This window comes from Lucilia sericata, unplaced genomic scaffold (assembly GCF_015586225.1).
Source record: "Lucilia sericata isolate MDLA Ls3-8-SP2 unplaced genomic scaffold, ASM1558622v1 Contig002658F_arrow, whole genome shotgun sequence".
NCBI classification, from domain to species: Eukaryota; Metazoa; Arthropoda; class Insecta; order Diptera; family Calliphoridae; genus Lucilia; species Lucilia sericata.
This window is the reverse complement of record NW_023996390.1, coordinates 15957-29171: the sequence shown is the minus strand read 5'-3', so window position 1 is coordinate 29171 and position 13215 is coordinate 15957. Positions and strand designations below refer to the sequence as shown.

Genomic DNA, 13215 nt, shown 5'->3' with positions numbered 1-13215 from the left:
TCTAGACTATAGACACTTCTATAGACAGTTCCATATTCCAGACTATAGAAAGTTATATAGCCCAGACTATAAACAGTTCTATAGTCCAGACTATAGTCAGTTCTATAGTCCAGACTATAGACAGTTCTATAGTCCAGTCTATAGACAGTTCTATAGTACAGACTATAGACTACTCTATAGTCCAGACTATAGACAGTTCTATAGTAGTACAGATTGCTCTATAGTCCAGACAATAGGCAGTTCTATAATCCAGACTATAGACAGTTCTATAGTCCAGACTATAGACAGTTCTATAGTCCAGACTATAGACAGTTCTATAGTACAGACTATAGATAGTTCTATAGTACAGACTATAGACTGCTCTATAGTCCAGAGTATAGACAGTTCTATAGTACAGACTATAGACTGCTCTATAGTCCAGACTATAGACAGTTCTATAGTCCAGACTATAGACAGTTCTATAGTCCAGACTATAGACAGTTCTATAGTCCAGACTATAGACAGTTCTATAGTCCGGACTATAGAGAGTTCTATAGTCCAGAATATAGACAGTTCTATAGTCCAGACTATAGACAGTTCTATAGTCCAGACTATGGACAGTTCTATAATCCATACTATGGACAGTTCTATAGTCCAGTCCATAGACAGTTCTATAGTCCTGTCCATAGACAGTTCTATTGTCCAGACTATAGACAGTTCTATGGTACAGACTATAGACAGTTCTATGGTACAGACTATAGACTGTTCTATGGTACAGACTATAGACTGTTCTATAGTCCAGACTATAGACAGTTCTATAGTCCAGACTATAAAAAGTTCTATAGTCCAGACTATAGAAAGTTCTATAGTCCAGATTATAGACAGTTCTATAGTTCAAAATGTAGAAAGTTCTATAATCTAGACTATTGAAAGTCCTATAGTCCAGACTATAGACTTTTCTATAGCCAGTTCTATAGTCCAGACTATAGACAGTTCTATAGTCCAGACTATAGGCAGTTCTATAGTCCAGACTATAGATAGTTCTATAGTCCAGACTATAGACAGTTCTATAGTACAGACTATAGACAGTTCTATAGTACAGACTATAGACAGTTCTATAGTACAGACTATAGACAGTTCTATAGTACAGACTATAGACAGTTCTATAGTACAGACTATAGACAGTTCTATAGTACAGACTATAGACAGTTCTATAGTACAGACTATAGACTGCTCTATAGTCCAGAGTATAGACAGTTCTATAGTACAGACTATAGACTATAGTACAGACTATAGACAGTTCTATAGTCCAGACTATAGACAGTTCTATAGTCCAGACTATAGACAGTTCTATAGTCCGGACTATAGAGAGTTCTATAGCAGAATATAGACAGTTCTATATTCCAGACTATAGACAGTTCTATAGTCCAGACTATAGACAGTTCTATAGTCCAGTCCATATAAAGTTTTATAGTCCAGACTATAGACTGTTCTATAGTCCAGACTATAGACTGTTCTATAGTCCAGACTATAGACAGTTCTATAGTCCAGACTATAGATTGTTCTATAGTCCAGACTATAGTCTGTTTTTTCCTCACATTATTATACTGTAACACCCTAATATTTAGCTAGAATATTCTAATTATGCCCCTGCGTAAATTGTAAATGATTTCAAAATCAAATACAAGGCCATGATCACAAACTACTTCTACATATATAATAATTATATTTCTATTATTCTTTTGTTTTTCTTTTTTAACGAAATTTCATTTTTAAATTGATTTTTATTGAGCGTGTGTCATCTGTGTCATATCATTTGTTGAGCAACTACTACTACCTTAATAATATTAATAGATTTATTATTACTTTTGTAAAATAAATTCAAGTTCAATATCAACACATATGTAGCAATTTATTTGTGTATTTGTACTTGTATTTATGAATTTATTGTGACACGCAATCGTCATAAATTGTCGAGTACTTAAGGAATTTTAACCATATTTTCTATTAATATTTAATAAAAATAAAATGTTTTCTTTTTGTTCCTCTTCCTATTTTACTATTAAGTATACTTTAGTATAAAGAACAATATATCGAATAGTATTATTGTAAATATTATGTTAATATGAAAAAACTAACCGTACATTATATGGTATCCGAACTGAAAAGTACTGTAAAGTCAGTAGTTTTCTAACAGTTTTTCAATTAATTATTTTTTGGATATTAGTATAAAATATGTAAATATATTTATTTATCCTCTGTTTACTTTTTTATTTACAGATTCGGTTCAGCCAGTAGTCAGGCATCACAAAGTAGCGGTGATATTTGCCGTATTTGTCATTGTGAAAGTGATCCCCAGAATCCACTTTTAACACCATGCTATTGTTCGGGTAGTCTTAAATATGTACATCAGGCATGTCTACAACAGTGGCTTACAGCTTCCGAGACAAATTCCTGCGAATTATGCAAATTTCCATTTATAATGCACACAAAAATTAAACCATTTAATGAGGTATGTTTTATGTGATAAATAATAACCTTAAATCGACTGAGTTTCTTAAATAAGGGTTCAAAATCGTCTGTAGATCCTTAAAGGATAGAACTGCCTTTAAGGTGAAATGAAAGTCTGAGAAAATAATGAAAATCTGTGATTACCAAAATTTTCCATCAACACTTCCCATATAAATGCGTTTTGTTCATTCTAGACTTTTATTACATTTCATAAAAGTACATTGTTTATGAAATTAAGAAATTTTTAAAATTCTTCTTGATCATTAAAAATAATTGCATTCCATTATTATTTTTAATGTAAACAGAAAGTGAAATTGTCATATAACAGCGATACGACACAGATTACTGTTGTTGCTGATGCTGCTGCTCCATCTGGGCTTATTTACAATTAGTACAATAAATAAATTTCATTTTTACAGACAACGAATTTTAATTGACACTTATAATCTTTCGATTACTGTCCAGTTTATATTTTTAAGCTTATTATTTATAAATAAATTTACTTGCAACAGAGTGAAAAAACCCTCAAAAATACAAAAAATAATTAGTTTTTGGTTTATATTTAAAGTGCGCGACATATTGGTGATGAAAAGTTATTTATATAGCAGACATGAATAACGATAATTTCAAGGATTTTAGTACAAGCTCCTACAATGTGTTAAAATTAATCAGTAAAAAACTAAGTATAGTTACATGACCAATTACAATTACAAAATTTAAAAGTTTTATTAAATAATTTACGTGTTTTTTTAATTAATAATTTATTATTTGTTTACTATTATCAACTTTTAATTGTTTTATATTCATTATTTGTCTAGGACTATATATAGCTTTTTCTAGTTATTAACAAAATTACAATTAAAAGGACAAAGATCCTTAAGGCAGGACAATTTATATCAATATATAATTGTTGTATAATATTATCCTCTAGAGTTAAAGTATAATGTCCTAATTACACTGAACTACATAATTTTACTTATTTATCTTCTAAACATTAGTTTCTTAGGGCATGGTTCGGCCCACAATCTACCTCAGATCGATTGAAGACAATACCAATTTAAACTAGTGCATATGTAACTAGGGAATTTGTAATGATCTGTACTTCTAGAATCTGCCCTAGAACACTTGGTCTCTCATCTCGGTTTACCTAGTTGTTGTTGTAACGCTGTTCTGGAGAAAAAACTTTCAACAGCTTTTACTGAGTTAAGAATCATTAACCGTTCAGAAATCCGATCGTTCCAGAGCGAAGATACTATTGTCCTGACAGCGGTTCACCTTGTAAGCTGATCCACCATCTTACATCCCTTTTGAACACTGCAGACTTCAAAGCAGTTTCTATAGACATTGTTAATGTTTGGATTAAAAATTTAGTCAATTTAACTCAAATTTTTTTGCACTTCATCATCGCTTATCAGTTTTTTGGGTGTTAGAAGAACATCGGCCATAGGTCTAAGTGTTCTCTGCAGTTTTATATTAGTGTCTTATAACTTTGCTGTTGTTGGGGCACTTGGGTACTTCAGAATTTGCCAAACTAAATCGCCTCCTAATTAACTCGCTGCTTAAAGCTGCTTTATTCTAAGGGTCTGTCACCATAGTTGAACCAGTTTCTAATGTGAAGAATTAATCTTTTTTAGCAAAAGTCTTGTTGGAATCTAATCTCTAGCTAATTTTCCTCTTCTTATATAAATAGAATTTAGTAGTTGCCTGTGTCGTTAGAAGTAATTCTAGTCTGTCTCAACAAATCCTGGTTGCATTTACCTTGTTGAGTACTTCGATCAATGCTTCCTTGGCTTGTATATCATACATTATCTATTTTCATTAAGTTTAGATTCCGTTTACAGTATATTACCTTTGTTGACCTGGTTAACAGCATTTTAATAGACAACTGAATGATCTTTATTTCTTCAAATAGAAATAGTACTAGGACTATTGAGGGAACGTTTAACAGCATCGAGGATATACTGCTAATACACAAATAAAAGACCCATTTATGGCCTTGCTTCAGATGACACGGGTTTTTGTCGAGTGTATACTTTAGATCCTACATATTTTACTTTGTAGGCAGAGAAACCTCCAGCATGCTATAGCATTTTCAACTGATTAGCTATGTTGGGCATAAAACTATATACTCCAAACTGAGGTATTGGTCAACCTTTGCTAACTTTCTGAATCTTAAAATCTCTTAAAACATTATTATAACTGGTATAGCATGATTATACTATACTACTTCAATAAGTTGTATTATTCAGTGTTTAAAAAAACATTCTGGCGATAACCTATGACTGCAATTACTACATCTGGAATTAGAATCTCTCACAGCTGTCAAATATTATATTTTAAAAGCGTGAAAGATATTTAAGATTGGGCAAAGCCTAACTTGTTTAATTATTAATCTAGTATATGAATATTAATTTTTAACTATACTGAACTGCTTAGCAATACGTCGTCCATTGTTCTTTTCAATAACTCATAGTAAATACTAGGTTAAAGCTTTAAACGTCAATTTCAAAAATAAAAAAACTTTCGACACATTAAAATCACTGTCGGTCAGTGTAGTGCGACAAAATATTTATCTGCATTTGCAAGTGTATGGATACAAAATGTCTGTGTGTAATATTTTGTATTTAGTAAGGAATTATTGTAATTTTAACCTCAATTCAGCGATATATACATATATTTTGCTGTGTACTTAATATGTATGTCGGTTGGTTGGTCGTTCGGTCGGTACATTTTTGTATATATATATATCTATCAATATATTTTTATTTTATATACATTATTTTTATATTTTTTCTTCTTGTTTGTTTTATTATTATTATTTACAGTGGCGCAGCCTTGATATATCTGGTATTGAAAGAAGGCGTTTATGCTGTTCGGTATTGTTTCATTGTGCTGCCGCTTTGTGTGTCATTTGGTCTCTTTGTGTACTAATTGAACGGGCAGCAGAAGATGTACAACATGGACACATAGGTATGGCAACTAAAGAACAAATAATAGAAACAATTTGTAGTTGAAACCCAAAACTAAACCATACCAAAAACAAACGACATTTTATTATCGATTATATTCGTTATAATAGTGATTAAAATATTAGAGATGAACGATAAAATTGATTACAACAGCAGTGGCATATTTTTAGGGTTACAAAAGTTTAATTTCAAAAAGGTTCTGGGTATTAAATATAGAGCATGCTTAAAATATTACAATATTGTTTTTTATTTAGACTAAATATTTAATAACCATTATGGTTTTATCGCATTAATTGCAACTGTGAATAGTTACATTACTTAATGAAGTTTTATTTTTAGTCAGTTGGATGAAAACTAAATATGTTAACATTAGGGTGGCGTTTCATTTTTCGTAGGAAATTCTGCATTTATAGGTACAATAGTTATACATCGTTTCTAACTACGACTGAACTGAACTAGAACTGAACTAGAACTGAACTAGAACTGAACTAGAACTGAACTAGAACTGAACTAGAACTGAACTAGAACTGAACTAGAACTGAACTAGAACTGAACTAGAACTGAACTAGAACTGAACTAGAACTGAACTAGAACTGAACTAGAACTGAACTAGAACTGAACTAGAACTGAACTAGAACTGAACTAGAACTGAACTAGAACTGAACTAGAACTGAACTAGAACTGAACTAGAACTGAACTAGAACTGAACTAGAACTGAACTAGAACTGAACTAGAACTGAACTAGAACTGAACTAGAACTGAACTAGAACTGAACTAGAACTGAACTAGAACTGAACTAGAACTGAACTAGAACTGAACTAGAACTGAAGTAGAACTGAACTAGAACTGAACTAGAACTGAGGTAGAACTGAACTAGAACTGAACTAGAACTGAACTAGAACTGAACTAGAACTGAACTAGAACTGAACTAGAACTGAACTAGAACTGAACTAGAACTGAACTAGAACTGAACTAGAACTGAACTAGAACTGAACTAGAACTGAACTAGAACTGAACTAGAACTGAACTAGAACTGAACTAGAACTGAACTAGAACTGAACTAGAACTGAACTAGAACTGAACTAGAACTGAACTAGAACTGAACTAGAACTGAACTAGAACTGAACTAGAACTGAACTAGAACTGAACTAGAACTGAACTAGAACTGAACTAGAACTGAACTAGAACTGAACTAGAACTGAACTAGAACTGAACTAGAACTGAACTAGAACTGAACTAGAACTGAATTAGAACTGAACTAGAACTGAACTAGAACTGAACTAGAAATGAACTAGAACTGAACTAGAACTGAACTTGAACTGAACTTGAACTAGAACTGAACTTGAATTAGAACTGAACTTGAATTAGAACTGAACTAGAACTGAACTAGAACTGAACTAGAACTGAACTAGAACTGAACTAGAACTGAACTAGAACTGAACTAGAACTGAACTAGAACTGAACTAGAACTGAACTAGAACTGAACTAGAACTGAACTAGAACTGAACTAGAACTGAACTAGAACTGAACTAGAACTGAACTAGAACTGAACTAGAACTGAACTAGAACTGAAACTAGAACTGAACTAGAACTGAACTAGAACTGAACTAGAACTGAACTAGAACTGAACTAGAACTGAACTAGAACTGAACTAGAACTGAACTAGAACTGAACTAGAACTGAACTAGAACTGAACTAGAACTGAACTAGAACTGAACTAGAACTGAACTAGAACTGAACTAGAACTGAACTAGAACTGAACTAGAACTGAACTAGAACTGAACTAGAACTGAACTAGAACTGAACTAGAACTGAACTAGAACTGAACTAGAACTGAACTAGAACTGAACTAGAACTGAACTAGAACTGAACTAGAACTGAACTAGAACTGAACTAGAACTGAACTAGAACTGAACTAGAACTGAACTAGAACTGAACTAGAACTGAACTAGAACTGAACTAGAACTGAACTAGAACTGAACTAGAACTGAACTAGAACTGAACTAGAACTGAACTAGGAACTGAACTAGAACTGAACTAGAACTGAACTAGAACTGAACTAGAACTGAACTAGAACTGAACTAGACTGAACTAGAACTGAACTAGAACTGAACTAGAACTGAACTAGAACTGAACTAGAACTGAACTAGAACTGAACTAGAACTGAACTAGACGACTGAACTGAACTAGAACTGAACTAGAACTGAACTAGAAACTGAACTAGAACTGAACTAGAACTGAACTAGAACTGAACTAGAACTGAACTAGAACTGAACTAGAACTGAACTAGAACTGAACTAGAACTGAACTAGAACTGAACTAGAACTGAACTAGAACTGAACTAGAACTGAACTAGAACTGACTAGAACTGAACTAGAACTGAACTAGAACTGAACTAGAACTGAACTAGAACTGAACTAGAACTGACTAGAACTGAACTAGAACTGAACTAGAACTGAACTAGAAACTGAACTAGAACTGAACTAGAACTGAACTAGAACTGAACTAGAACTGAACTAGAACTGAACTAGAACTGAACTAGAACTGAACTAGAACTGAACTAGAACTGAACTAGAACTGAACTAGAACTGAACTAGAACTGAACTAGAACTGAACTAGAACTGAACTAGAACTGAACTAGAACTGAACTAGAACTGAACTAGAACTGAACTAGAACTGAACTAGAACTGAACTAGAACTGAACTAGAACTGAACTAGAACTGAACTAGAACTGAACTAGAACTGAACTAGAACTGAACTAGAACTGAACTAGAACTGAACTAGAACTGAACTAGAACTGAACTAGAACTGAACTAGAACTGAACTAGAACTGAACTAGAACTGAACTAGAACTGAACTAGAACTGAACTAGAACTGAACTAGAACTGAACTAGAACTGAACTAGAACTGAACAAGAACTGAACTAGAACTGAACTAGAACTGAACTAGAACTGAACTAGAACTGAACTAGAACTGAACTAGAACTGAACTAGAACTGAACTAGAACTGAACTAGAACTGAACTAGAACTGAACTAGAACTGAACTAGAACTGAACTAGAACTGAACTAGAACTGAACTAGAACTGAACTAGAACTGAATTAGGAATCTTGAAAACTAATATTTTTCTAAATGAGCATGTGATCTACAACACAAACTAGACCAAACTATAACCTTGAATTTCTATAAATAACTAATAATTTCGTTAGAAATAAACTAAATATAAATTTTCATTACATTTATAGAATGGCCATTTTGGACAAAACTGGCAGTGGTGGCTGTTGGCCTAACGGGTGGCATTGTCTTTATGTACATACAATGTAAAGCCTATTTACATTTGTGTCATCGTTGGAAGGCTAGAAATAGGTAAGTAAAACAAAGCTGTTTTCTGCTTGTCAAAACCATGACCAAAAACTAAAGCAAAAAACAAATGCAATGATTAATGAATGACACATCATGATTAGTAATGAGTGTTTTGCTATCATTTGCAGAATATTGCTCATACAGAATGCTCCCGAAAAGGTACATCCCAATTCACCACCCTCACCACTGGCCCAACAGCGTAATAATGGCCGCAATAATGGTTCTTCAAATCAGCCGCACATTGCAAACTCAACACCACACAGTGTCAATATAAATATTGATGTTAATGTTGCTAACCCAAGACCGACGACCAGTTATAATTACGCTTCCACAGTTGAGGTAAATGAAGTTGAAGATGCCGCAGATGGTAGTGATAATTTACCAACATCTCCGCATCATATGTTGCAGCATGCAGATCTTGATGTTGATTCTATGATATCACAGACTTCAGTGGGTGGTTTACCATCACGGGTATTGGGCGGGAAACATCATCATAACAATCTTTCGGCTCTGCAGCAGCAACAACAGCAACAGCACCATCATCATCCACATCATCAGCATCTTCATCATTCACAGTTGGGACAAGTGGCGGTGGCGGCCAATATAGAGTGTACACAATCACAGCATAATTATGATCGGGATTATGCTCTGGATGATGTTGTCTCACAGATCTCTTCGTTCCGTCCTTGTCCACAAGGTTCGGGCAGCATGACACCCTTCCATGACTCCATACACAATGTACTGGAACATTCCGAAGATTCCAGTCGTGTATCTGTAAACGATTTATGTGTAGGTTCACGTCAGGATCTAAGTACTGATGGTTTATCGACTGATACCGGTAGGGAGCATGCATTGCAATTGAGCAGTTTTAGTGGTAAGTGATAGAATAGGAAAATAATTCAATAATAATTACTTTTTCAATTAATTTACAGGCAGCGGCGATCATAAGGCGCCCTCCATTAGCTCTGGCGTTTCGCATGCCGTGGCCAATGGTTTGGGTGGTTTTGTTTATAAACCCCATACAAAACGCTATTCCAACTCATCTATATTCCTAGAAAATCGTGATATACTCAATGACTCTGTAGATTTAGATCTCGATACGGGCCCCTATTTGAAACATGACTACGGAGGTCATAATTCCAATATTCTAACACCGCCTGATAGCGATGGCACTTGCACCGATAAACTCGAACAATATTTAGGCAAAGATCTGCGTAGATATTCGGATACAAAACTGCTGGGCAGTGTAGATGTCGAAGCTTGTGATCCCATGTTAGATTGTCATGCCACAGCTGCGCAACGGCCAAACTTAAATACACAACCGCCGCCACCACCACGCATGCGTCAATTAGTTAAACAGCAGTCAGAGTCGGCGGCAACTGCAACAGCAGGAACTGGAACACATCATAAACAGACAGTGCTTGATATGGAATTGCCGAAATCACCGTTGTCACCCTCAGTGGTACACAATCTACCACAGAGTCAAATACTAATGCGACGTTCAGTGCATACAGTTGATATGGGCGGCAATGAATTGGACAGTGTGGTGGTTCCTAGAAGCAGCAACAATAACAATAGCAGTATGAGTAGCAGCAGTAATAGCCAACCACAACACAGTCATCATCATATTGACAACAAAGGTCGTCTGTTCTTTAAATCGTTGCCAAATCTAAGCAGCAGTTGCGAAAGTCTCATTAAGAAATAAGTTTTCAATTTAATTTTAAGTTTTTAGTTTCATTACAAATTTTATCCTTTCGTTTCTTTTACAAATATACACAATTATGAAATTCAATTTCAAACACCATTCATTTGGTTTTTCTACAGAATTTAAGTACATTAATGAAATATAAATAATATTTGATTAAAACAAAGCAAAAGAAAAAGCATGAAAGAAACCTTAGAACATGGAACTTGGATGTTTCAACATTTAGTATTGTTTAGATGCTACTAGAGTGTGTTCTTTTTATTGTTTTTTTTAAAACTTCTAGTTTGCAAAGCTAAAGTGTTTCAATTGCGTCCATTCTTTTCCTGCTTTTTAATTGTTTCAGTTTTTTTAAGGTTTTTAAAATAAAACATATTTTAGACATAAAAATTTTTATTTTAGATAAATACAAACAACAAATAAACCTTAACAATTTTTATAAGTTATTTAGAAGCCAAGTTTATATATATAAAAAAAATTGATCATTTAGTGAGTTTATTAGTCAAATGTGGATTTATGAAATTAAGGCGAAATCGGAGTTTTATTTAAAAGTATAAAAAATAGTGATATTTGGCAGCAGAATAAATAAATTTTAATATTTTTAAATTAAATGCATATTTATTAAAGAAGCATAAATTAAATTCATATTTTTAACATTTATTTTCATATTTTTTTCTAATAAGGGAAAGAAACAGGTTATTATTTTGTATTTCGATGCTCAAGAAAAATATTTCCACTAATTTTGCTTTTGTATCGAGTTACTAGTTAACCCCGAGATTTCTATTTACTATCTCATCATCTGCATGGAATCATTTCTTAAAAGTCTACAATATTTTAAATGGTTTTTAAAACTATTTACTGGAAGAATGATAATCTAGAATCTTGTACGAAGTAGTTTTATTTCTTATAAAAATGTTAGTATCTTGCTAGTTCTGTCCAGAGACAAGAGTCCTATGATATGGTATTATCTATCCTGAACACATTTTAGAAATTCGGTTGCCCACATGGTTTGAATCTTGATCTACATAAAAGGAGGGTTAGATTTCGCAACATTATTGGTCTTGCAATAGTAGAATGGAATGAACAGTGTCTAAGACCTTTTGGCCAAGACTTATGCGAAAGCATCTAGGATACTTATGGGTCGTCATTTAACCTATTTGCTAGCCATTGCAGCCTAAGACCTTGCATTCTAGGACCGTGGCTAATGATGTGCTAAACTGTTTGTTGTTGCTAATAGAACAATGATCTATTGTTCTTAAACAAACTTGAATATTTATTGCGGAGATCAAAATCATATTTTTTCCCCATACAAACGGGGCTTCCCTAATGCACCTCGATTCAAATCGAAAATTCCTCCGTTTGGAAACTTAGGTATTTGCTATTTCGCTTTAGATCGTAATGCAGAATCTTAATAATCCGTTTTTTAATCACCCCTATTGTGAAATTTCAATTCGAATGTAAATTTTCTCCGTTTGGCAACTTTGGTATTCTGCGTTTCGATACGACTCTCCGCCACATAAACAACAGCTTACAAAAACGTAGCTACGATCGTAATGCACAATGCACACAATCGGAAAGCATTGAAATTAAATGGAATTGCTTCTTCTTTTTCTTATGATTCCACTTTTTGTTGGAATACCTATTTTCGGAAACGTAATCGAAATACAGAATGCTTCTTCTTTTTCTTAAGATTCAGTTTTTTGTTGGAATACCAATTTTCGATCGTAGCGTAACTGAATGCGGAAACGTAATCGAAATACAGAATAGGGGCGAATACCTTTTGCGGAACTGAATGCGAAAATCTAATGCAGAATAGAGATGAATATCTGGAACAAATAGTTCTTTTCCTCGACATAATGTATATCAAAAGAAAGGTCTTTCGATTGATTTTCTTTTGTATTTACCCACTATCAGAAAGAACAGAAAAATGCTACTTTCGGATTTGACATCGTACGATTTTATCACACAATTTTACAGTTTCGCAATGTAAAAATGGAAAATATTTTAAAATTTTCTAAAAATGTTTAGACATAATTGACCATAACTCTTAGGGCCAATCTTTAGGTGAAAGATTAGCGATTAAATTAAAATTAATCCTCGAAAGATGTTTTTGAGTACTCAATTAGTTGATTTTGTTTGCAAGTTTAAGCGCCCAATGGAGGTGGTTTAATCTTAAGCACGAAATGCAAAAGTGTAAACAGCTGATGCAAAAAAATTAAAAAAATGTTTATAAACATAAACATTAAAATGTTCTATTTATTGATTAGTATAAATTACATTTTTTACAGTTTTTAATTTAAGTTTCATTAATTTTCATATTAAATTTACAATTGTCTTCTTCTTTTTTATAAAATATGCATTGTTTTGATAACAAACAGTGACATTTTCTGTTGTTTTGTATGGCAACACTGCGAAGTTTAATCTTGTACTCAAAAACATCAAAGGGGATTAATTAACATAAGATTAAATTTATTTTTAGATTAACTAATCTGATTATTAATTGGCATTTGATTACCATCTCAAAAACCCGCTCTTAGACTACTCAAAGTCCAGCATAATAATTGATTTAATTTTAAAGTAGAAAATAGCGTGTGACATTTCAAAGATCTAACCCCCTAGTAATGTGAGTCTTTATGTTGTCCATGGTTTTCCAGAAGACACGATTGAAATATATTTTTCTTCAGCATATTACT

General features: G+C 33.1%; 1 protein-coding gene across 1 annotated transcript; it reads left to right on the top strand.

Moving 5' to 3' along the window:
- Positions 1-2258: 2258 nt before the first annotated feature.
- Positions 2259-10952, top strand: LOC119614170. Its single transcript, XM_037970286.1, has 5 exons — positions 2259-2491; positions 5316-5460; positions 8703-8823; positions 8949-9694; positions 9753-10952. The coding sequence occupies exons 1-5, from the start codon at positions 2462-2464 to the stop codon at positions 10523-10525; spliced, it is 1815 nt and encodes a 604-aa protein (XP_037826214.1). The 5' UTR covers positions 2259-2461; the 3' UTR covers positions 10526-10952.
- The last annotated feature ends 2263 nt before the right edge of the window (positions 10953-13215 follow it).